The sequence below is a fragment of the Vidua macroura genome, chromosome 10, assembly GCF_024509145.1.
Source record: "Vidua macroura isolate BioBank_ID:100142 chromosome 10, ASM2450914v1, whole genome shotgun sequence".
In the NCBI taxonomy this organism is placed as follows: domain Eukaryota; kingdom Metazoa; phylum Chordata; class Aves; order Passeriformes; family Viduidae; genus Vidua; species Vidua macroura.
Window position 1 is genome coordinate 11,377,867 of NC_071580.1, and position 26,031 is coordinate 11,403,897.

Below are 26,031 nucleotides of genomic sequence, written 5' to 3' on the forward strand. Positions count from 1 at the left end.
GTCTGACAGCCGCCCCGGCCTCCCGGCCGTAGCCTCAAAGCAGCCAACACATATCCCCGCCAAACAATAAAACAACAATAATAATAATAAAACCCCAAATGTATAAATAACTGCCTTCGGAAGCTGCCCGTCCCGCTGAGCTGCCGCCCGAGCCCCGCCGGCGAAGGGGAGGGGGAAGCAGCCCGGGACGCCCCCGTCCGCCTCCCCGGAAGGGGGGCGAGGGGCGGCGAGGGGCGGCGAGGCGCCCCGCTCCGCCCCGCCCGGCGCTTTCTGTCCGCTCTCCCGCGCCGTACGGCCCGGCCTCGCCGGCTCCATCCGCTCCCAACTTTGTGGTGCGGGGCGCGGGCGGCACCGCCGCGCTGCCCTCAGCGGGGCCGCCCTCAGCGGGGCGCGGGCCCGGCCATGGCCGGCATCGGCATCGACCACTCCAAGCTGCCCGGAGTCAAGGAAGGTGCGGCTCACCCCGGCGCGGAGAAGAGGGGGCGCTGGACGGGACGGGGCGTTGTGGGGAAAATGGGACAGAGGCAGGAGAGAAACTGTTGGTTTGGGGTGGTTTTTCTTAAACATTATCATTTTACAATTTCCAGGCGCCGCTGCGGTTCGCGGCGCTGGCGGGGAGCCGGGTCAGCGGGAGGGGACGGGGCGCTCCGTGCTCCGGCCATGGCCCCGGGGTTCGCGGGGCTGGCGGGGCCGTCCCGCTGCCGGTGCGGGGTGTCCGGTGCCGGGAGGGGACGGGAGGTGGAGGCCGGCGGCGGAGCAGGGGCAGTCGCCGGACAGAGCCGCAGCCGCTGGACAGAGAGCCGTGGCCGCTCTGCTGGCCTCGCTTCCGGCTCCCCTCCCCGGGCGAGCGGCGGGGGTCGGGCTGGCAGCGCCGCTTCTCCCCGGGAGAAGGGGAGCGGCGCTAGAGGAGGGCGCAGCCCTTTGTCTGCGCCGGGGCCGCCGCCGGCGCCTCCGCCGCGCTCCCCCCGCCGCGCCCGGGCAGCCGGGCTGGGGGCGCCGGCCGGGGCTGCGCTCCCGCGGGGGATGAGGCAGCCCGGGCACCCTGCGGGAGACGGACAGCAGGGATGTCTGTCTGTCTGTTTGTCTGTCCTTGGCAGTTACGGCTCGGCCGGGGCCGGAGGCTCCGCTCGGGGCGTTGGAAAGTGGGAGCAGAACTGTGAATATTCACAGATTTGGCGATTTGAAGGGGACTGGTGATTCTGAGGCCCCGGTTACAAACACTTAACGTACAGGTTTTTATGAAGACTGGCCTGCACTGAGCTTGGGAGCGCCAAGCAGCCGCTCCCAAGAGAGCCCCGCAGAGCCCCCTCGCCCCCCTCGCTTTCAGGGGTCCCGCTGGCTTGGCCTGTGCTCAGAGCACGGATTCACCTTGTGTTGGGCCGACTGGCCTCGGCTTCCCTGCTAGCACAGTGTCTGCCTCACACGTGTGCCTCTGAGCTCAATTAAATGTGCCCTGGAGCTGCTTTGGGTTTAGAAAGCTTTATAGGCAATGGTTTGTTCTTTCTGACAGTGATTTGGGATATAAACCAGTAGAAGCTCTGTCATAATCAAGTTCGTTTAGATTTACTCTCTAGTAATAGAGAGCAATGGTTTCCTGCCTAAAAGAAGCCAAACTTCCTTAAACTTGTTTCTCTTGCCACTGGTCATTTTTTTTTTTTTTCCAAATTTCAATTCTTACAAAATAGCAGTTGTGAATTTGATGATTTAGCAGGACAAGAGTAGAAAACCTAGTTCTGTGCAGGCAGCTGGGGGTTCCTTTTGACCTCCTGTCAACCTTTAATGCTTCACTTAGTGTTACTGGAACAAAAGCTAAAGCTGACGTTTTAGGGGTTAATATTCGTCCTGTTAAGTCATTAGCAGAACTGGTTTTGACCATTTTAGTGTGGTCAAGCTCTCATCCTTAGTGTCTGTCCACACATGGTTGGTAATTCAAGAAAATGAATCCAATTAACCTTTCCAGTGGGTTGATTAAAGTGAATTAAATCCCTCTGTAGATGCTCATATTCACAATTTAAGTAGGCTGAACTTGATTTGCCTTTATTAGTTTTTGAATTGAACTAACTGGACTGAGCTAAGGTCGTTTCCATGCTGAATGAAAGTACATTTACTGCGTTACAGTGTAACTCAACCAGTCCCTGGGAAATTTGCAGCTATGGTATAGTGTGGATTGAGCTTCAAGAGTGTCCTGTTACTACGATCTGTTGTTACTTGATAGCAATGGGATTAAAGTCGTTTGCCAGAGCAACGTGCAAAGTAGATGAGGTTTGAGCCATGTTCTGCAAAGCCTCAGGCATCTGTCACGCTTTTAGTTTAATGGCATCACTTGTTGTTGTTTTGGAAAGTGTTGAGACTGAGCTATGGTTTGGATTAGGTCTTTTCGTGCTCTGTGTCAATGCCAGCCAAGGAAAGAAAAGCATTGCCTGCCATACCGAGGGAAATATTTATTGTTCCTAATAGAGAAATCACTGTTGATCTTTCTGGAAAAAGCATTCCCTTTCTTTATCTGGGGTAAAGGTCAGCTTAGTCATTCATTAACAATGAAGAACAACCTTTTGGTTTGAGTACTTTGTTCTTCACCAGCTCTGCATCAGGACAGGAGGTGTTGTGTCCGAGTTCTCCCTGTCTGCAGGTACCCAGGACTGCTGAAAGACAGCGTCATCCTCCTCTTCTGGAGTGATCTCAAAAGCTCTTCTAAAAGTGGGATCATTTCAGTGCAGCGATGGTAGTGAAAATCTGGTAACTAGCTAGGTGCTGCAGGAAGTCTTGCTTCTTGTGTTTACTTTCCTCTTTTATCTCTAAAAACATTTATATCAGCTCAAGGCCTGATGTGGATGGCGTTTTGCTGGTGAAAACCACTTCAGCTGGTCCAGCTTATTTTGTGGGCAGCGGTTTACTGGTGTAAAATATACCCTCAAAAGACACTTTTCCTAGTATAAACTACACCTTGCTGCTGCAGCCTGGTGTTACAGACCCATTTTTCCATGAGTAGTAGAGTGGATCTGACCTCTGTGGCCAGTAAACCTCTTGTAAGTTATTTGTTGAAGGTTTTGGTGTTAGTAGCAATCTGTGGCCTGTGCTTCTCTGCCTGCATTTCTGTTCATCTCCCAAGCGTCTGTGACATACTTGCTTTTCACAAAGCAGCCTTTGCTGTTTGCTCTTTTGACCTACCTCAGGAGATTGCTCAGCTTTGTGTGTGTGTAGATCTTTTTTTACTAGAGGTCTCATTTGTGAGCCTTTTGGTGATAAAAACATCCTAGAAACATTATTTTTATTAGCTACTTATAAAGCAAATAAAGCTGTCTTGGGCTCTGCTTGATCTCTAACTGCCTCTCATCTCTTGTGACCTGATGCATTACTAGGAGCTGTGTTTGGGAAGGGCTCCACCCTCTTTTGGCTGCCTGCTGTGAGTGAGCCTTTGGACTTGAGAGGCATTTCTGGCTGCATGCAGGCAGATTGAGCTGCACGGGAGGTGTTTTGGAGCTGTGCAAACCGTAGCCCTCTCTGGAGGATGTACCTGTAGTCCTGTTTGCTGTTGCCTTTCCAAAGGTCTGAGGCAACATCTTTGTGAGAGGAATGCCTGTCTGCTCAAGCTGAGGCTCAGTCCCTCATCCCTTGCAGTCTCCAAGAGCCATCAGTTGTTGGCAGCAGCAGAAAAAACCCAGGTCCAGGCATTCTCCCAGGGCCTCCTCATCTTCCTGCTAGTTTGAATCCTCTGTGAGGAGAGAAAAGGGAGAGGTGGGGTTGGAGGGGGGCGGGGGGACTCTAAACTCTGCTGCAGTAGTGTGCAGCTCTGGAGAACTGTGGAAATTTGCAGTGGGTGAAGTGTTTTTATTGACTTTTATTTTTAGTAGTACTGTAAGGAAATGCAAGGGTGGTATGTCTGGGCTGATGATTAGCACTGACCCTGCCACTACTGTCTGGAGCTCCAGCCTTGACAAAGGCTGATTGTGGCACCTGTGCATGGAGAGACACAACAATGCTCACACTGCTTTCTACTCTTTGTTCAGCACCTGATTTGACTTTTGGGAGCTGTACATTCAAATGCTGCTGGTTGTAATCTGCTGCCCCAGAGGCCAGTATCCAAACCGTGGTAGTAAAAGATACAGCTCTGACTGCAACCTTGGGGAAACAGGAGGAGCTTGAATATTTTCTGTCTTGGCAGGGTGTTCTCTGGGGCAGGTAGTCTGGCTGGCTCTCTTTTGCCTTAGCATAAATTGAATAAAAGTTTGCTGTTAGCATCAGTCTTCCTCTTCCTCCCAGCTACAGACCTATCTGCTGACCTCTGCAGCTTTTCATGACCTCTTCTGAGACTCCTGCAATAAAAACCTCCTGGCTACTGACCCTCCAAGTGACTGGGGAGGTGGATGAGGTCTGAGGTGCAATGTGTCAGGCTTCCATGGAGCAGACTGAGGTTATTGGCTTATAATGAGGCCTTTGGTGCCTCTCTGTGCTCAGCAACATGAGAGTGGACAGGAGAAATTTGATGTCTGTCAGAGATGGAAGGGGATTGAGGAAGTGTGAATGGCTGGCACAGTGTCTGATGAGGAAAGATTCTGCTTAGGGGTTTTTCAGGGGAATGGTTTTGAGGGATGACCTGTCAGCTGTGTTCATCTGAAGGAAGCATTGGCCTTTAACTGGATTAGTATAATCAGGGCAACAATTTTGAGAGCAGCTGAGGGTCAACCGGGTCATTGTGAAGCCACCTGCCCCATGCCCTTTGGCTCCAGCTGGGATTTTTCCTTGCAGCATCATGATTTTCTGCTTTGTGACTTCCTTGTTTAGGGGCTCTGAGAAATTCAGGCAAGATGGATGGCTTGAGGGCAGCAGGGAGGTGGAGAGTGATGGGTCATAGACACAGGTCACTGGTTCACATCCAGCTCTTCTGGGTAACAGGAGATCTGTTTTTCCAGCCTGCATGAATTCAGTAGCTGAGGCTGTGGCACTCATTTCACTTCTGGTTAAAGCTGGGTGAAAGTTTTATTTTGCATTCAGTGGTTCTGGGTCTGCAGTGCCTGGCAGAGATGGGCAAGATTAGCATATTTCATGCTCTTGGCTCTGAAAGGCAGCTGAACAAGCAGGTCTGCCTCCTCCCATCCCTAAATCCTTAACATTTGTCTTCTGTGAGCTGCTGTGGAGGTTGAACTGAGGCTTTTTGCAGAGATGTTTCCTTGGCTCCTGACAGATTTTTGGACAGGGCTAAGAGGGGACACAACCTATTTTTGCACTGATTCCTGGGGGTACAGGGGTAGCAGTGGGGGGTTTTCTCCTGTTTATGACACGACATTGTGTCATCCATCACAGTCTGGTCTCTGAGGAATGCTCCCAGCTGAGCAGTGTGTTTACGGTCACCACGGGCCTCTGTTTAATCTTTCATTTCCTGTGGCCATGGGAAGAGTCAGAGGATGCCAGGCAGGAGTTGGAGATGGCTGCTGCAAGGAGCAGGAAAGGCCAGTTCTGCTCTCTCTGGTGCAAGAAAAGCCCCACTTGGAAAAACAATGGGATATGCCTTGGAGCTGTGTGAAACTTCTGTTTTGCTGGAATAAGCTTTATTTTTCTTGTTCAGAGTCATCCAGTTCACATGAATGTGCTGATTTATAGGACAAAGTGACAAGTTCCCTGCCTGCTTCCTTCTCCCCTTTCCAGAGTGTCCCAGCTGGTTGGCTTCCTGCTCCTTCGCTGCTACTCCTGTGGAGTGCTGGTTTGAAGGCTGAAGGACTGAGGGAGGAGGTTGATCTGTTGGTGAAATTACCTTAAAACTTGAGAAGCTGTAGGTCCATTTTCTGGCGTGACACTCACAGCTGGTTTGACCTTCAGCTGTTCTCCAAGAAGGTGATAACGACAGCTGCTGTTCTGCTGCTGGTTGGCTGCATTTCAGGGAGCAAAGGGCATGTTTGCTGGACATTTCCACCGGGAAAGCTGCAGTCTCCCAGGAGGCTGATGTGTGTCAGTGATGCTCTCTGTTCACCTTACAGCACTGGCTTTTCCACAGAACATGTATAGGACTTTGTCAAGGTCCCTTGACACTTCATTTATACTTCTTTTTTGAGAAGTAGAAATTGGAGCCTTCCTGCTGTTTTCTTTCTCAGTACTCGAAAAGATACCACAGAGCTCGCTGAGTGAGTGTTGTGTGGCCTTGATACTGTATGGCTGCTGGGATAGACTTTTAGCTGGGCTGGGAAGAGAACAGGAGAGTGCTGTGTAAGGGGTGCATAAGGGGTGCAAGGCAGTGCTGTTGTGAACCTTACCTTGAGCAAAGGGGATCAGTTAGGCCTTAGTGCTCATAAAATTTACCCTGTAACCCCAGGCACCCTGTGAATTAAGTTTGCCAGAAGTGTTACACTTCCTGGGGAGAAAGGTGTAGATGAAAGCTTGCTCAGAGCCTAGCACAGCCCATATGCACCTGCCCAATTATTTTGTGTCAGACTCCTGAAGCTCAACTGATGGTCATTTTAATTGCACACCAACCCATGATGTCACTGCCACAATGCTCTGTCACCCAAACTAAAATAGTGAGATTTTTTTGTCTTTGGTCTGGCTTGGTAGAGGTTTGGTTTGTGTGCACTTGGTAGCTCTACCATGCATTATGTGCTCTTCAGGATAGAAAGTCAAAGTGGGTTTGTGAGTGAGTCACTTTTTTTTCACTTCTCTTTTCAAAAGAGGTGTAACAAGCCATGTGCAGTAAAACCGAGTTCCTGTGTGCATTTTCGTTCATCCTTTCCTGAGACTTTTTGCTGAACCAGAACTTGGTAACTAGAGGAATCAACTCTAAGGGGAAATGTTATGTGGGCTCAGTATGTGGTGTTCAATAAGTGATGACAAAGGGGAAAAGGACATAAGTGAGGAAATATTTGAAAACACTGAGACACAGACATTCCATAAGGACACTGACAGGAGTGACATGAGAAGTAATGGGGCAAAAGGGAGGAAGGAAGTTTATGCAAACAGGAGTGTTTCCTGGCAGTGAGAAGGCAGGGGTTTTAATTCCTTTCTGCATTATATGTGTAACATTGGCTCTTTACATCCAGGCAGGACAAGAGGCTGGAGTGTGCTCTGGCTGGAAATGCTCCTTGCAGAGGGACTGTTGCACTGACTTGGCACATGGGTTGGGGTAATGCTGGTCTGGCTCAGGGAAGCCTCCCCTGGTGTGGATAGAAAGCTTCTCCATCTCTGCACAGCACAATGACTGCACTGCAAAAACAGCTTATTACATCTATCTATTCTGGTTACAGCAAGCATTACTTGTAGCATCCTGGTGCAAAGAAATGGCCTCTCCTTCTGCTCTGGTATTAGTTTTATTATTGGGGTGCTGGCTGGTGGGATGGGAAGGATTTATGACCTAAATTCACCAGCAGCTCCTGAAGTCTTTGGCAGTGCTGCTGAGGTGAGGTGGTGGAGCACAGCACAGAGAAGGCCTGGGAATTTTCCAAGCCACCAGGGTGTTGGCTGTTTTCATGGCAGGCAGAGAGCTGTGCTGTTCTCAGGGCCGTGCTCTCCTGCAGGTGCCAGGTTTCCAAAGGAAGTTGATGTTGGGAAGAGGCTGGGCTCTTCTGACCCTAATTGCAGTGCTGGAAGGACTGAGTCCTTGGCTAGGGCTGCAAAGCCCTGCCTGGATTCCACACATCCCTGATGCAAGGTGGAAAAAGCAGGTTTGTCTCCAGCTCAGTGCTCAGTTACTTGGTATTCCAGGCAGCTGACATTGCCCACAGCATCCACTCTGGCTGTGTAACAGGTGAACTTAACTTGGTTCTGATTTAACTGTTCTTTTTTTTTTTTCACTTTTTCTTATTTTTAAGAAGCTGTGAGTATGCAATATCACCTGAACATGATACAGTTCCCAAAGCAAAAAAATTTACCTTTACTGACCTGGAGCTCATTTAGTACCCTCGAAGAAGAGAAAAGGCTGCCAGCCTGCTTCTCCCTCGTGCTTTGCAATGCATATGAACTGTGGGCTCAGATGCCACAAAGCAGTTTGCTTCAAAATGATGCAGGGAGCTCTGCCTCCCTGTCTATCTGGTCTCAGAAGCCAGAGACTTATTCTTACCCTTGTATGCCAGTGTTTTAAATCTGAAGTTGCACTTAGGGCAGTGTGCCAACACCAGGCTGTGACAGGAAAAGGAACATGTATTGTTAGTGCTGTAGCTTTACTGATTTGTGACTTGTAGATGGATGTGGAATTTTGACTGATCTGGGGCCAGCTTTGGTACTTTGTGTTCCCCAGAGCTGACTAATAAACCTGGAGAACTTAAACACAGGAAACAAGGAGAGAGAGGGGGGAGAGTACCTGTGAGGAGCTAGCGGAGCAAAGGAAAAAGGTTTTGAAACAAACCAACAGCCTTGGTTGGTTGAGTAGAGGATAGTTGTTCTTGCAGAGCAGCTTTACAGTGCTGGCAGCAGCTGAACAGGTGGCAGACAGGAGTCTTTGCTTGCATCCTAGCAGCCACCTTTCTAGGGAAAAGGAAGCTGATGGAATCTGTGCAAGAATTGGAGCTGACTGCAGGGTTAGTTCAGATACCTTCAGCTTTGAATGCAGCAGCTGGCAGGGTTTCCATCAAGGCTGGGAGGCTGCTCAGAGGCTCATCCTGCTGGAGCTTTGCTTCTCTTAGTATCTGATCTGGAGGAATAAAACCTGGCTGGTTGGAATGTGCACTGACACTGTGGTGTGTCCTTTCAGCTGTAGCTCTGGTTCAGCTGCAAGCCATGGAGCAGTCTCAGGCTTGGCTCTAGTCGTCCAAAGGCTGAAGAGGAGGTGGCATCTCTGGGGACTCTTTATTCTGCTTGTTTTTTCCAGAAGTTATTGTTTCTCTGTACAACTGCAGGTCACTGTCATGTAAAAGCACACTGTGGGTTTAGAGAGGAACTTGAACCTTTTTTTGGCACTTGGCAGCTTCTGTGTGGGTGTGAGGTTTCCAGCAGTCAGCCTTTTGTAAGCAGTCGCCAAACTGAGTCAGGGCATGAAGTTGTACCAGAGGGGCGTTCAAACCTCCCTTTTTGCATCCTGTCTCCCTTATATTTTTCTACATTATCTTCCAAGATTAAGCTAGAGGAGACCCCCGTGAGAGCTGATACTTTGCATTATCTCTGCTCACAGCTGCCTCTTTGGAGCTGCTGTGTGAAGTTATTCACTACAGCCTGAGGGCTAAGAAATGCTGGTGAAATATCTGCAATCCAGGGTGCCATGACTCCTGAAAGCCACCCTGAACCACAAAGTGGGCCTGCCAGCTCTCTGCAGAGAAACTGCTGAACTGAGCAAGGGGTTTCGCTGTGCATTCATCAGAGAATGGACATTTTGCCTATCTGGGAAACTTAGTGTGTGTAAGAGAACGGAAATTTTGCTTATCTGGGAAACTCACTATGTCCTTCCAAAAGTTTTGTGTGGTGTAAAATTGGGTAAAATGCTAAACTAAAAGCTGAATTAAATAGATAAAACAACAGAATGCAGTGATTGCTATTGGAGATGGGTGTGGGGTAAGGGAGTGTACATACAGTGCAAATCTCTTGAGATGCAAGCTCCATGCCCCAGCAGTTTTCTGAGTGGGTGGCTGTTTTGAGTTGCACTTGATAAGAGACTGTTTTTCTATTAACCCTCCCATACACCAATTTAAATGAGTGGTGTTGGGCTTAAAGCTAAAGGTGCCATGGCATTGTGTCTGCAAAAGAAACCAAAAAACCTTCCAGAAAAGGAGTGTCGTGTGATCCATGGGGCACAGCTAAAGGCGTGTCTTACAGTTACAGTGATGCTCATGGGGCCTGTATGGGCCAGGGATTTTAACCTCTCCTGGTGAAGGTAACTCCTGCCCTGCTCTCCAGTGATGTGTATGGTAGTTTGCTTTTGGGGTAAAGGGTAAAGCACAGTTGTTGGAGTCAAGTGTTGTTTGTTTTGCTGTGGTCCATGGTTGGGAGGTAGTTGTTAAAACTGACTCCTAGGAAAACTCCCTGCCTTTATTGCTGGTTGTTCCTTTTGCATATATGGTATTTAGCTGAGTCAACTGAAGCTGTGTCAAATGCTGGACAGGATGAACTAAACAAACAGCTTTTGTTCTCGCTGGTGATTGAGATTATCTTCTTCCATACACAGACTCAGTTACAATCTCAGATGTTGTGAGTGAAGTGTTTGGCTGCCTGAGGTCTGCTATTTGACTGTGGTGTCAAACCAGCCAGGCCATCCCTGACAAGTATACCTACCTTGAAGTTTTTGTGGTAGAGACCCACCTGTGTGTTACTGGTGGGTCTACAATGGCTGAGCTCACTGGTGATCTTTTGGGTGTAGGCAGTCCTGGACAGGTAGATGGACATTGGAGCAATCAAGAAATTTCTACAGAGATGAGTGTTCTGAGCCTGGCAGGTAACGACTTGCAGACATTAACACATATCATATTATCTATCTGCTCTCTGCTTTAAAGTGTTAATATATTCTGTGTGTTGAGCCCCTGCAATAGAAAGCAGCAGCTGTAGCAGCAATGTTGGCTGTAGGACTTGGGAGTGTTGGACAGCTCTTGTGACTCAGGGTACTCCGTGCCTGGGGACCCAGCTGGGCATGGCTGAAAAGGGTGAATTTTCAAAGCATGGATGTCATTACTTTTTAAGGCTCAATGCCATTTTTAGGTACATCTGAAAGTCTTGGCACAGAGTAGCTGGAAAACTTCCCAATGGAAAAGGACCTGGGTGTGCTGGTCAGTAGCCTGCTAAACATGAGCCAGTGTGTGCCCAGGTGGCCAAGAAGGCCAGTGCCATCCTGGCCTGGATCAGCAATGGTGTGGCCAGTGACTGTCACCCTGTACTGGGCACTAGTGAGGCCACACCTTGAATCCTGTGCTCGATTCTGGGCCCCTCACTACAGCGCAGACACTGAGCTGCTGAATGAGTCCAGAGAAGGGCATGAAGCTGAGAAGGGTTTGGAGCACAAGTCCTTGAGGAGCTGGGGATGTTTAGCCTGGAGAAGAGGAGGCTCAAGGGAGACCTTATTGTTCTCTACAGGTTCCTGGCAGGAGGTTGCAGCCAGGTGGCCATTGGCCTCTTCTTCCAAGTATCAAGTGATGGAACAAGAGGAATTGGCCCAAGTTCTGTCAGGGGAAGTTTATATGGGATGTTAAAAAAAAAAACATCTTCAGCATAAGGATGACCACTGGTCGAAACAGGAAAGTATTTGGGTCACCATTCTAGGAGATACTAAAAAGATGTGTATATGTGGCACTAAGGGGTATGCTTTAGTGGTGAGCTTGGCAGTGCCAGATCAGTGGCTGTACTTAATGACTTAATGTTTTTTTCAACCTAAGTTATTTGAGGATTTTGTGATTGAAATGCACCAACTCAGCATTCTCTTCTGGAAGTCAAAGAGATGGTCTTTAATATTCTCGACCTATGGGGTTTTTTTGTGTTTTAAGCTTTGGGAATAAGATTTGCTCTTATTTAGAAACATTGCAGATGAAACCAGGTAGGGTGGAGTTATCCAGTGATGAAAAACATGGCAGCCTTCTGTAGAAAAGCAGAATGATAAATCTTATCAAATTTTGTGGCTGGGGCTTGCTCAAAGGATAACCTTTTGAGGTGCCTTATGCTATTTTTCCACTCTCTTGAGTATCTCCAGCTTCCTGTTTACACTGAAAGCACATCACCTTCTGTTTTGAGGTCTTCAGCAGATACTCTCTCAGCTTCAGGACTAGTCTGTGATACAGTGTGCAGGCTTCTTTACAGAAGTGAGATTGCCAAACTAGTAGCCTTGGAGAAGGCACTTTGTGAATGTTGATGATTTCTGTCCCAAAGCAGGTTAAAAAATATAATGAAGTTCTGAGGGTTTGATTCCAAAATGCATAGTCTTCCGTTCTTAAAGCATTGTTAGGCAAGTGAGAGCTTAATGTTGGAGAATGGTGCAGACAGAGCACAAAAATCTCATGGCCTTGACCTCAAGGCATTTAGCTTAGAGCAGAGAGGATAAACTCCTTCCCAAATCCCAGGAGGTTCTTAGCTTCCAGGCCAAGACTGCTAGTAGAAAAACCATGATGGTTTGGTGATTTATTTATTTTTAATTATTATTATTTTGCATGTTTGCATTTTTGAGAATTCTACTGAGACCCCTCAGTTTGGTTCCCCACAGAGTCACCCTGTATCCTTGTGCTGCCTCATAGCTCCTAGCTATGTGTGATGCTCTGGTGCTGTGGCTGAGGAGCAGAAATTGTTCCCTTCTTCAGGCTGCCCAGACCTGCCCTCCATCTGGGATCCACCTTCTCCCTGCATGATTTTCTGATTTCCTTGGCATAATGGGGCCTGGTGAGCAAGGCTTTAGGAATGTCATCTGTATAACTGCAGCAGCCAGGCATGTCCTAGCCAGCCTCTGTCAGCACCCACTGTGGTGGAAGGAGCTCCTGGTGTGATGGGAGAGGCAGGGCAAAAATGGGAATTGCCGAGGCTGGGCCATGTATCTCACAGAGCAGCTTTGCTGGAGTTGAGATCCCAGCTGTTGCACGTTTTATCTGGAAGCTGCCCTCAGGGCAGCCCTTCACCTCCAGCTGGGTGGCTACTTGGTCAGGTTGGCTTTGCTTCAAGGAAATCCCAGATTTTGAAGGCTTATCTGTCTTGGAGTGGCCTGACCAGTCCCTGCTGGTAAGAGTCTGTAAGAGATCCCAACTTGCTTTCTAATCTGCAGGAATCTACATCACTCAGGCATCCTACTGAGACTGCTGGCTGCATTTGCTGCTTGCCATTAATTTATCAGCTCTGTAGGTCCTAAAAATGATTTTTAGCTGATGATACTGCTTTTTTCTGTTACTTTTGTCTTTCCTCTCCCTCCTGTCCTTTAGATTAGAATTCAAGAACTGCAGATGCTCTAAACTAAGTATGACTCACACCTAGTTTATTTTGTGAATTACCCAGCACATAGTGCTGTCGGGAAAATGCTGGGAGTGGAGGGGGTGGGGAGCAAGAAATGATTTTTAAGACCCAAAAGGAAATGCTTGGAACATGCATCTGTGGTCCCTGGGTCATTGAACTGGCATGTATCCTGGACACATTATATGGGCCATGTGAACCAAGGGGGCCCTTGGGACCCACAGTGGATGTCAAAACATGATCTAAGATTTCAGGCAGAAGTGAGGGGGGTGTTTTGCTGTGAACCTTGCTTGAAAAGACAGTAGGGGCTGACGTCTTGTTGAGACAGTGCACCACAACACCCATTCCTAGGTGTTACCTACCTCTTTGTCACATACCTGAGTATCACTAGCAACATCTAAGGGTGCCTTTGCTCCTCTCTTGTGGTTACCTTGATCTGTTTGAAACAGTTTGGGGTGTTAAAAATACTGAGCTGTGGAGCTGAGGTAATGCTGGAGAAAGTTAGTGAGATGGGTGGCAGAATATAAAATGGAAGAGGTTATTTCATGAAATTTTGCTGAGCTGTTGTACCTAGGGACTTTCTTATGTCAGCCATAAAGGCAGGGCTGCAGCCACGTTTCCAAGAGCCTCAGATGCACCAATGCACAAAAAGGCATATTTCCAGTGAGAACTACCAGAGAAGACCTGTGTTTGGAGTTTGCAGAGAGGCTTTTGGGGATTCCTCAAGACAAGTGAGCTCCCTCTTCCATGTATGGGTTTTGGATCCTGTCACTGTTAAGGGTGATGCTTCTGCCCTCATCCTCCCCAGCTGGCACCTCTGCTGGCCATAGCAGCCACTGGGATTCCTGGGCAGGCATTTTTTTATTGACAGCTGTGCTAGAGTGTATTCCTGGTCTGCTCCCTGCTGTGCCAAGGTAGATTGGCTCAATCAGTCTTGGTAAACCTGTTGTGAATGTTCCATGCTTCGCTGGACTTGCCAATTGTAGCTGCTCTGATTGCACCCCTGCTGCTTGTTTGACTGCCTGGTGGCTCCCAGCCAGGGCTCAGGGATGGGAAGTTAAGTTAATTTGCAACAGTGAAGATAATATTAATCTCACCTTTCATTTTTTAGACATACAGTTAGGGAGCAAGGAAATGGATTTCTGTTCCCTTAAATACAAAGCCTCTCAGAGAGGAGAAATTGAGTCTGTTGTCCTTGAGGCCATCCTATTTCTCAGCACAAATCCAGTGTATATAATACCTAGTAATGATTGTGCTGTACCCTGCTGAGACTGGGCAGGGAATTAGAACTAGTGCTGACGAAACTTCATTTCAGACCATGCCTGGCCACTCCACATCTCCAGTAATTTCATAGTTGCCTCATTGTTGGATGTGAGTCTTCAAGGATTGGTTTCCTTGGGCTCACTTGCAGCTGCTGTCATGCTTGGCTTGGTGCCATGGGTACTGGGTCTAATTGTGAGGGAATGTTCTGCACTGCCATCAGCCCCAAATCTGCTAGGGAGGTGCAGGTGTCCCCATCCTTTGCCACCTGGCTGTCGGACAGTGCTTCGTTGTGTTCGTAATGGGATGTTCTCATCTTCCATAGCACGTTGTTCTCAGGCTGATGGGACTTGAGAATAATATGCTCAGATGAGTTGGAGGCAGCCAGCCCAGCCAAGTTTCTGACAGTGACGAAAGGTCTTGTGCTGCCTGCCCTGCCAGCAGCCACAGCAGCACAAAGAGAGGGCTGTGTGCTCAAGCTGTCTGCTTGGGTTTGTAACAGGAGAGTGTGTGCAGCCAAATGGCTTCTTCAGCAATGCTCAAATAATTCCAAATGTGTGAACAAACCCAAGGCTTTCTGCTGCCCCACCAGTCTGCTCCATGCTGTGTCTGTCCTCTGTGAGATGGGAGCACCAGGGAGCCCAGACACGGAGAAGTTTCCAGTGTGCATGTCACTGGTAACTGTCCAGCTTTCCTCTCTCTGTACTGGTGGGTCAATATCACTGATTTAAGACCCAGCCCCTTTATTCATGTCTAAGCCCTGCAACTTGGTGGCTCATCTCAGGGCAGCATTCCCACTTGCTTTGTCAGTGTTGTGTGGATGTGGGACAGGTGGTGGCAGGGCACAGCCCCAGGTCTGGGTGCTGTGTGGCTGTGTTAGGGATGGCACTGGACTTAGGTGGCTTTGGGCCAGGAGCTGGAAGTTGCACCAGGGAAGGTGGTACTCTGGCCTATATGTGCTTATTGGCCCAGTGACCCAGTCACTGAGCTTCAAAACAACCTAAACAGGAGCCTTTGTCCTTGCTTTATGTCTGTGACATCCAGTAGCTTTCAGCTGTAGCCTGTAAGAACTGAGAATTTGAGGAATTTGTTTTGCTTGTTTTTTTGGAGACATGGACTACTCCCAGCACTTCTCTGGAGAAGCAGCTAGAAGAAGCAGGCCTGTCTGTGCAACACAAGTCTATATGGACTTTGCCTTTTTATTTTGAGCCCATGCTTTCTTTAGGAAGTCTTTAGTGGCCTGTCAATCCAAAATGGTTAAACAATCATTGCTGCATTGTAGGAATAAAGCTCATTGATAGAGGTGAGGCTTTTCTGGAGTGGCTGCAAGACTGTCAAAAGACAAGGAGCAGTGTCCTACCATGGCCCTCCCACTTTCTTGCCCATGTGCCAAGCATGTTTCTGTAATGTGTATTTTTCCAAACATAGAAGTGTGTCTGGGTGTGGGTAGAATGGAGAAAAAAAAAAAAAAAACAAAGCTAAAGTCCTCCTATGCTTGTGTGCCTCTCTGGGGAGGATGGGGCAAAGGTCTGCCAGCACTGGGACTGACTGACAAGTCAGAACTCTTGAATACCAGAGGGATCAGAGCAGTGTGTGAGCCTGTGTAGCATGGGTTTGGGAAGGGCTAGGATGTACTTTTTTAAGCATTTCTTGTAGCAGTGATCCTTATGCAAAAAAATGTGTAGCTCTGAAATGTTCATCCTTGCTCCTGTGCTGCGTGCCTTGTCTTGCTGGTACAGCTGTTCAGGCAGCTGTGCTGTGGACTTCCTCAGAGACCTATTGCAGTTAAAATAACACTTCCCTCCCATCCTCCCATTCTCTTTTTTGTTTGTTTGTTTTTTAAACAGTCAAGAGCAAGCACTGCTTCTTGAATACATGGCAGTAATAACCTAGATTTGGGCGGATTGGCTCTGTGCTGAGGTGTCTCTGAACTTACGATAAGGCTCAAAGCACTGAGTTGGATGTGTTGGATGGATCCTCCAGCAAGCCAGATGGCGGTTGTTCCACAGTCGTTCTAGGAAGCTGAAGTAGTATTAGGGATCACAGAATTAGTCTCTAGGGCAAGATTCCCTTGCCCTATTCTGTAAAAAGCACGTGTTGGTGACCACCAAGCACTCCGGGTTTGTAACCTGTGAACAGCTCTGCTGCCCATGACTCAGCTGTGGCTGTTCCAGATCTGTGGCTCAAGGCAACATTTCTTTCTTTGTACAGAAATGGCCACTGGCAGTATTTCAATGCTATTGAGTTTCATATCATCTTTCCTTTTTTAAAAGAAGTTGCAATGAAAAAAAGCAACAGCAAAACCTTAATTACACCATCCAGATTTATTCATGCTTAAAGTGGGCCACTGTGGGATCATATAACTGTAACCTTTGTCCTCATCTCTACCCTGCTGCGTGTCACTGTCCTTCCCTGAAGTGTTGCTCTGGCTGTTAGGAGCTTTTGTCATCTTAAAACACCTTTCAATGCAGACTGAACCAAAAATTCCATTGAATATGGTAAAGCATTATCTGATCTCTTGGTACAGACACCTAGAAACTCTTCCAGATATTTTGTGAAGGATACCTGGGTGTGGAGTAATGTCTTGATGCTTCTCTAGTGGAACGTGTGCATCTGTGAGAAAAGGGAAGGCTTGTGGGATCGTGGCTTAGGAAAATGCAGCTACTTTCTCATTTCCTTTGTGGCAATGGAAATGTTTTTTCTGACTCTGAACCCTTTCACAAACAGAATCTTCGTAAATTCCCCTTGTACTTTTGATGCATTCTGGGGGTTTTGGGGTTATTTTCAGTTTATCTTTGAGGCTGTGCCTGTGCTCTGCTAAAGGGAACTCCTGGTCTTCCCCAGAGGTTTTGCCAGTGGAGTGCAGCGGGAGGAGTTTGTACTTCCCTCTGTGGCTTCAGAAGCACCTTGTAGTTCTCTGCTTTGTGATGTGTTTCAAGTGGGAGATATTCCCCTCTGTGGGTGCTGTTAAGCTTCTTAGCTTGTCACATTGAGGGGAAAATAAATGACAGACCTCTCTAGTGTAATTTTTTTTGTGCCACTGCCTTAAACTCCCCTCAAAGCAGGCAGAAACCCCAGGTCTGGCACTTCTGTGAAAAGGGGCCCCATTCTGCAGTCTGGGGGGACAGGTCACTGTCTGTCTTTGGTTCACAGAGAAGCTGATGTGAACCTGTCACCAAAAGGCTGAGCCTGGTGCTGTGTGTCTGTCCCTGTCCCAGTATGTATGAGGCTTGTGATTTGTTGCCCTACTGCCTATCATAACAAGTTGAAAATATACTCTGGTGTTTTTCTTCAGTGTAGGTAGAGCATTCCTTTGAAAGTTCAAATGGGAAAGTGATAGGCATTGGCAAAAATCTGCTGCTCTTAAACTGGTGCCAAAGGGAGTTCGTCTGTTTCCCATTTCACTTGTCTCAAAGTCATTTTCATCATCTTTTGAAGAAGATGTAGTTATCCCTGCCCATAATGCTGTGATTGATCCCATATCTGGGTTCTAGATGCAAATCCAGCATCTGCTTTTAGAGTCAGTGAAGCTTACAAGAAACAACTGAAAATGATACCTGAGCTAGTAGAAATGCCTTGCAGTGAGAGCCATGGAGCTCAGTCTGCTCAGTTTTGGAGAGCAGCCAGTGTGAACGTACCCTTTGTGCCATGAAAATACTATTCTCAGACTCTTCAACCTGACACAGAAAGTCACAGTAAACACAAATGCTTGCCCTTGGTTTTAGCTGAATGCAGTCAGTGTGGGCATTGGTAAAAATATATTATATATATTCTGTTTGAATGGAATGCAGAGGTTTGTACATAAGGTCTGATCCAGTAGTAGCATGGACTGTTCTGTTCTTGAAGTGGAGATCGAGGGGAAAATGGAGAAGGCATTTTATGCCAGCAAGGACAAAGAAATAAACACACACTAAAATAGACATGATGGCAGGAGGGGAAAAAAACCACAATTCCAGACCTTGGCTAGTAGAAACTGTCAGAAGTTCATATGCTCCCCTGACTGCCATAGCTTATTTGATTTTTTTTTTTTTTTTGTTGTTGGGGTTTTTTTTGTTGTTGTTTGTTTTTGGTTTTTCTGGTGCTAATTCTCTTTACTTTGTTTCCCTGTTCAGTATGTCGAGACTTCGCTATTCTGGAAGATCATACCTTGGCCCATAATTTACAGGAACAAGAGAGTAAGTAGCAATGATCTTCAGAACAAACTGAAGCAAGCTTGTCCCAACAGATATCTGGCTTTATTTGTTTTTGCTAAGAAAAATGCTTCCTGCTTTTATTTAATTTTTTTCCTTTTAATGGAATACAGTTTATTATTGCTGTCTTCACTATCCTGTAACACTACACTTCGCTCTGCTCCAGCTCACATTGTACCCCAGAGATAGCTGCATTTTATATTTCAATTTTGTGCTCTCCTTTAGAGTTGAGTTTGTTTATGCCGTTTATGATAAAATTGCATGTAGGAGTGCACTTGGGGTTTGTTGCTGTGCAAGGTTTTTAGAAATGACTAGCAATTTTGGAAGCTTCAAGTTTTATAGTCTGACCTGAAGTACAACCAGAAGAGGTCTGTTTGTTTACTTATTTCAGAATTACCAGTGTCTGCCTTTTGAAAGGAGCCTTCCTTCTCAGACATTTTGAGGTAGGGCAGCTGTACACTAGAAGAGTTTATAAAGGAGGAATAAAAGGACAGCCAGAAGCTTCGAAGTGACTGGTGCTTTTTAAAAAAAATTTTTTTTTTACATGTTTATCTGTTACTTTGGGTATGTTTACATTGCAGTTTCAGGTGTGGTGGCTTCTCTAATCAGCTTCTCACGGATTTGGTATCTGCCAGTACCAGGTGCTAATGCTATTCCTGCTGCTGCACCAAGGGTGCAGCTGCTTGCGCCCTTGGTGCTGGAACTTGAGACCACTGAATTAAAGAGGACTCTGGGCTGCAGCTCATGTAGCCATTTTTTCTGGCAGGCAATATCCATGTATGGTAAAGGACTCACTGGAGCCCTAAGTTGCTCTGTTGCTAAATATAAGGGTAGGGAGATTTTTGGAACTGATTCTGCTGAGAGTAAGAGGAGTTTTCTTCTTTAGACGTTATTGAGAACAAATTAGGAAAGTATCCATAATAGTGGTTTAGGTTCAGCTCATCCTCACTGGTCTCTGGTGGTCCCTCCCAGACCCACTTCATTTGTCTGGGGTGATTTAATGTGGTCAGAAAATGAAATTCAAAGCCTAAAAAACCATTCCCTATAAACCTGGATGTGTTTAAGATATGCAGAACTTGTTTTGGTATCAGACCCGTATACAGCCCCCTCAGTGCTGAAAAGAGGCAGTCTCAAGCTGCTAGCATAATTTCAGTTCAGGACTTTCCCACCTTTAGAGAGATTGCTTGGTGTTTCCCTGCCAAGATCTGTCTTCCTTTTTAGGCTGGAATCTCCCTCCCACTTGGTTTATCTTGTTCATGCAGTGAAGTTCTGCAGCCTGATTTGAGGCTTCTTGTCTGTGTTTATTTCCAGTTGAGCATCACTTGGCCACAAATGTTCAGCGTAATCGTCTGGTGCAACATGACTTGCAGATGGCCAAGCAACTGCAAGAAGAGGAGGATAAGAAAGCCCGTGCTCAAATCCAGAAACATCAAAAAGACTTGTGAGTTTGTGCTGGAGATCTTGGAATGGGAATGCTAGTCCCATTTGGTCAGAGCACTAATAAGCAGCTGCTTTGAGTTGACTGTATGGGGTTCATCAGCCTTTTGCTTTTATTTCTTTTTTTCTTTGGCTGTCCACTGCTGTAAAAGTAGTGATACCAGGCTCTGGCACAGAGGAATGAGAGCAGCGTGGGAGCAGATGGTCTTGGAGCCCATCCTGCCTTAGATACTGTTGCCTGTCCATGAGAAGGAGCCTTCCCATTCTATTGCTTGTTGTGAAAATGGGGCAACTTGGCCACCTGTGTTGACCTTGTCCCTGGCTGAAGTTTGAGAGTGAAGGAACTGTGCCACAGAAATACCCAGTGCTACAGGGAATCTGTCTCATGTGGAAATTGCAGATATTGGTGTGTTTGCCCTGTGCCTGATGAGTGCTTTTGAGGAGCTGGGTGTGAGCACTGACAGCCCCTGCATGTGCTTGAGGCTACTCAGTGTGAAGTGACCTGGGAAGGGGAATTGCTGCTCCAGGGTGGCTCAGTGGGGATGGGTGTTGGGGAATTGGCCTTCTCTTGCAGTCACTGACTTCTGCAGTAACTGGGAGGGTGTTTAATATTTTAATGTTCTGTGGGAGGGTGTTTAATGACTGATCCAGTTTGCTCTGCAGGTTTGCTCAGTCCCCACATGCCACATCTTAACCCTGTGGTCTGTGGTTTGGCTCTCTGTGTGGCATGGCTCTCAGCTGTGGAGCTGGTGTAGAAGTGAAACATGGCAGCACAGGGCAAAACAAACTGTGCTTTCCAATCCAGAGTGGACTTGCAGAGTACTGATGTAACAGATGGTTCATGGAACAGGGCTCAGTCAGATCCCACTCATGAGACGTGGGTGGATGGGGGTCCCTGCAAATACAAGGTCTGCAAGGCAGGATGCATCTCCCAGCAGCTGTGCTGCCTCCTGACTTCTGTTGGGTTCTGGAATGCCACCCACCAGGTGCAGTTGGTGGTGGATCACAGAGCCTGGGTGGCTCATCTGACAGGACCAGTGACAGAGCAGAAGAGCTCTGTGTTGCAGATGTGGGAGATACAGGACTGGCTTCAAAGCAGCAGCTCATAAAAGCTTTGAAGCTGGGGTGTGACAGATCAGTCACTGTTTTCAATGTTCCCAGCACACTGGGACAGACCTTGTGTACATTTGTATCTCTCAAGTCTGTGCTTTTTTCAATAGTTTTGTCTTTATTACCAATTAGAGATGTGAGTGAGTAAATGACAACATAAAAATTGATTTTGTATGGCCGACATGATTCTTCTTTGTTACTTGCTGGGAGCTGCAAACAATTTTCTTGTTGTAGGACTCTGTAAAATGGGATTTACAAACTTTGTGAGCCAAAGCACAGGCAGAACTGCTGATATAAAACATTATGTCAGCAGCAGTTCTACTGAGAGCAGGAGCTCTTCTGCAAGAATAGCAAAAGAAGTTGGAGGCATCCTTTTGTAATTGGATCTTTTTCTTCCTTAATTCTTTGTAAATTCCCACTGTCTCTTCCCTGTCCAAGAGTAGCATGTTCTGGTAACAAAATAATCCCTGTTGTTGTTGCTTTCTGTGTCATGTAGGACAGTTTGATGCTACAAGGTGATGGGAGGAGTAAGAAGGCAGAACTAAGGGGTTTTTAGAAACAGGAAACAAAAAAGCTCTTCAAATTTATTGGCTTTCTTCTCCCTTTCAAATCTTAATTTCTCTGAGAAAGACTTTGTGAAGATAAATAAGTGAATATAAACATTTCTTTTTAAGAATTCAGGGAAGCATCAAACCTGATTTTCATGCTTCTTAAAAAGCATTTCTCACATCTAGCTGAGCAGCCTGCACACTGCTAAGCATAGTAGCAAGATTACTAAAATAAAATAGTGTGAAAATATGTTCTTTCCCTGTTTTGCTCCCAGTGCTGTGATAGTTCTGTTGCACTGATGTGAACAGTTCCCTTAAACAATCCCTTTTTTTCTCCTCATCTGGCAACAACTAGTATATGCAGTCACTGTGAATGGGAGGGAGCTTTCTGATCACACAAACTTTTAGTTTTTTTCTCTTTTTTGTAAACTAATGTAGAGTTTTCCCAACATTCTTATCACTCCTGGCTACCCAGTAGTGAAGGATACATGAGTGGGATGTTCAGGAATTGTGGTGTTTATGTTGCTCTGGCTGATTTCTGGGGTCTGATTGGCACTTGAGCTCACATTAAGGAACCTGAAGGGCAAGAAGAGCTGTCAAAGCTCTTGAACCTATTTTCTTCTGTTCACACATGTTAATACATTCGTTTATGTTGACTAAGTAATCAAGTTTCAGTATTTAATTACTGCTGAGGAATAAACCCCCAAATCTAATCCTCTGTAACTGTTCTTCTCAAGAATTGATGTGGTGTATTCCAAGATGTATCATCAGAAAGAAGAAAATGCTTTTGTGTTTGCAATACTTCTGGTTCTTTGCTGGTAGCGGAGAGGCAATGACCTTGTTGTCTTGGCTCTGAAAGATGATTAGTTGTTTTTCTGTCCTGTTTGTTTTCAATAGGATGTATTTTAAGCATTTAGCAAGTCAGTTTGTGCTGATGAACTTGGCACCTTAGCTCTGCTCACAGGTGCCAGGGGAACTGGAGACGTGCAATGCCTTGATGTGTCTGACCTTTCTAACTTATTTTCTACCTGGTTTCATGTCCTCAGAGCCTGGGGTTGTAAAGGATCCACTACCAGGCTCACTGACAGCCTGCTCCCTAGGATTTGCTTATTCAGCTACTGTTTTCCTGGGAGCTGTGGTTCTCTGCTGGTGCCAGGTTTGCCAAAGTCTCTTTTTAAAAAGCAAGTTCAAGAACTAGATTTGCTGCTGTGTGAACTCTTGTGGCTTTGAATGGATCTGTCCCCAGAGTCAAATGAAACACACACAGGCACACATAAAAACTGCCAGGTTTTATTACCTGAATGAAAGAAACTCGTGTCCTGAAATGTTTGACCTATTGATAACTCCAGTCCAAAGGTCTGCTTCCAAGGAGCTATTGACAGAAATTGTCTTCTTTTCCTTCCTGCTGTGTGTGCCTTTTTGTTGCCTACGACAAATGAGTTGTTTCTTAGTGACATCTATCCTCTAAACCCTCTTGTTGCAGTGTCCTTCCTCTCTACCCTTGCCACATATCCAGCCCTTCTGCTTCTCTCCTTCTTTACTTTCTGTAAAAGAAGGTTCTGTTGTGCCACTGGATGCTCCAGCCATGCCACATTTCTTGGTTTTGCAACAAAAATTGCTTGTCTGCACTTAAGTGTTTTAACTTCCTCTTCTCATGTCCTAGATTGTCTTCCAGTCCTTTGCCTCCAGATTCACTAGGTCATTTATGCCCAGATTCTTGCTCAAACCTAGGACTAGTTGCTCCAGCCCACATAGCACAGCTTTGACACAGCTCAGTCTGCTTCAGTTAATTTGTTGTCTTCCACTCTTGGTAGTGTTTTTATCACCTATCTGATCATTGTCAGTATATTCTTCAAAAGATTGTATTCTAATAAGGCAGACCGTGCTTGTTGCTGCTTACAGCTGTTTTCCTCCTATGCCTTGCCTCTCAGTAGTTGCAGTTGTGGGGATTGACTTTCCTGACATGTTTAGAGCTGGTCTTCAGCTCAATCTCAACAGTGCTGAAAGAGAGAACTTTTAGTCTTTCTTTTCAGATCCTCCAACCCATTTCTGAATTGCCCTGAGGAGTCCTTGGCAATTGTTCCAGCCTGTTTGTTGGACATCAGAGCATGCTGCTGAGTGTGGCACTGTTCTTGCAGATGATTTTCAGCCTTCCTGGTCTGTCTGCACAGCCAAACCTCTCATGTCTCAATTGCTCTGATCTCTCCCTGTTCCCAGTTAATGCAGTCTTGTGTTCCTCCATCCACACTGGCACTGTGGCAGCGGCTCCTTCCCCCTTGGTTTGACACATGTTGCTCCCTTGCTTCTGGGCACTGGTCCTGCTTTTGTATCTTGTCCCACCTCAGTGGCATTTCTCATTCATTACTGAACTGCCACCTCCAAACTCCACTTGGCTTATGTACCATATTCCTGCACCTCCTTCTCCTTGGCTTACATGTGAAAGCCACTTCCCAGAAGTGCCTGCATTAACCATAGTCCTGAACCTCTCCTTAGATACCACATGTACAAAAATTCAGCAGAATTAGGCTGTTTGCAGACTCCTGAGCACTACTTTGGCCTGCCCTATTTTGTGGTACCTGTCTCCTTTCTTAGCAATCTGCCCATGAATCTCTTTTACTTTTTACTCTGTGGATGTTTTGGGAAGTATTTTCTAAATTTGGCCACCAGTAGGTACAGGGAGTCCTGGTCCCTGGTGAGGATTCATAGCTCTGCACTAACACTGAGTAATAATTCTTTTGTGTAAATCGGGTGGATTTTTTTTTAGCTCTTTTATCCCTTTCTCCAGGCTGACTGATGCCTGTGACTGCAGCTGCCTGTAATCCCTGTCTCCTTGCCTTCTAGGGAACGACAGGACTGCGAGATTGCTCAGGAAATCCAAGTGAAGCTCGCGTTTGAAGCAGAGGAGCGCCGCAGGCAAGAGGAAAAAGACGAGGTAACCTTTAAAGCTGCAGGGATGGCAGGGCTATTTATAGCAGCCCTTTCAGGCCACACATTTCTTGGCCAGTAGCCACAGGAGTTGGCTTGCATGGTGGCAGTCCTTGTCATGACATACATCTCTGTATGCACAGAGATTTTGGGGAGTCCTGTTACAGGAATAAGATACAGTCATAGTCCTCACACTCAAGGGTCATAGGGTTGTTGATGACAGTGGCCTTGCTAATGAAGAGGTCAAGTAATAAGTAAGCCTTGCTGAGGTGTTTATTGCCCTGTTGTAGGAAGTTGTAATTGTTTATACACTCTAAGACCTGCTTGCTTTCTCAAATGCAAGACAGGTACTGCTCTTGCGAGAATCCTGGGTCATTATTTCTTTGTCTTTAATGCAAAGATTTCAGCGGGATTCTCAGCCCAGCCATCTGTTTCTGGCTTCTCCATTCTTCAGTTTAGTCTTTCAGAGCCTGAACACCCTGTTACAGTTTCTTGCTGTAAGGAATCTGTAAGCAGATTCCTTTTGTGACTTCAGAATGTTTCTCTGCTCCTTTTGCTTGAGAGTGAGTGGTATGGTTTGTTCATAGTGTACAAAGGGTTTTACTTCTTGGTCACCTCAATGGATCAGCCTGTCAGATTGAGTTTTCAAGAAACCCACAGAGTAGAGGAATGTGCGAACCTGGAGTTTGTCCCCTTTTTTGATATCAGATGGTTTCCTGAGAAGCCTGAGTTGTCTCAAGATGTTCAAGAGGCACCTGGTGGCATTCTCTATATTAGGAAGAGCTTGAACACAAGGCTATATTTCCTGGCAGAGCCTGAAATAAAAATCTGCCCTTACCTGACAGATGCATTGTTTTTTTTTGCAAGACTTCATTTTCTTCTTCTTCTACCATTAATTCCAAGCAAGTACTGAAAGACTGCCCAGACAGATGGGAAGGGCTTGGCTTCCAAGAGGAGCTTGTGCTAACAGGGTGGGAGGAGCACTTTGGCTACAGAATTTCTGATAAAAAAAGGTAGTGATCTGTCATATTTTTATCAGGAAGGTGAAGGAGATGCAAAACTAATGTTGACTTGTGGAATTGCACCTTTCCTTCCTGCTTTATGTAGAGAAATTCAGGGCTGTCAGTGATGTGACAACAGGTCCTTGCAGCCTGTCAAACCTGCCTGCTGACCATCTTGTGCAGCTGGGAGCAGGCTTCAGCTGACTGTGGCTTAAAGCAAAGAGAAGTCATAAATATTCTCTCTCTTCCTGCTGGTACATGGGAAGTTCCCAAGTGTGTCTGAAATGTAGCTGAGGACTGAGGCAGATCCTTTCTGGAGTGCAGGTATTTTAAATGAAGCACTAAGCCTGCCTGCCCTGCCTGTTTATAAATCCTGTTTGTAAGAAGTAGTTTGTGTGGATTTGCAAGTCCTGAGCTGTCTCAGTCCTGGAGATAATGTGCTTTAGCTCATATATTTATAGACTTACAGTAGAAAGGTTAACCTTGTCAGGGGAAGGAGTTTGTGGAGGTTTTGTTTTGTCATTTTTTTGTTGTTTGTTTGTTTTTTTTTGGTTTTTTTTTGGTGTTTTTTTTTTTTGTTTTTTTTTTTTTGGTGGGTTTTTTTGTTTTCTTTTTTGTTTTTTTTTTTGTTTGTTTTTTTTTTTTTTGGGGGTTTTTTTTTTGTTTGTTTGTTTGTTTTTTTGTTTGTTTTGTTTTGGAAGGAGCTTGTGGCATCCCCAGATTTTCCACAAAGTTTGT

General features: G+C 46.4%; 1 protein-coding gene across 2 annotated transcripts in view; it reads left to right on the top strand.

Moving 5' to 3' along the window:
• The first annotated feature begins 321 nt into the window (after positions 1-321).
• The window catches only part of CCDC50 (coiled-coil domain containing 50), a 44,829-nt gene continuing 19,119 nt past the window's right edge, over positions 322-26,031 (top strand). For both annotated transcript variants that reach the window (XM_053986498.1, XM_053986499.1), the window contains exons 1-4: positions 322-451; positions 18,195-18,257; positions 19,584-19,713; positions 24,209-24,299. In XM_053986498.1, coding sequence (XP_053842473.1) covers positions 403-451; positions 18,195-18,257; positions 19,584-19,713; positions 24,209-24,299 — 333 coding nt within the window. In that variant the 5' untranslated portion in view covers positions 322-402. The remainder of the gene's footprint in view (positions 452-18,194; positions 18,258-19,583; positions 19,714-24,208; positions 24,300-26,031) is intronic.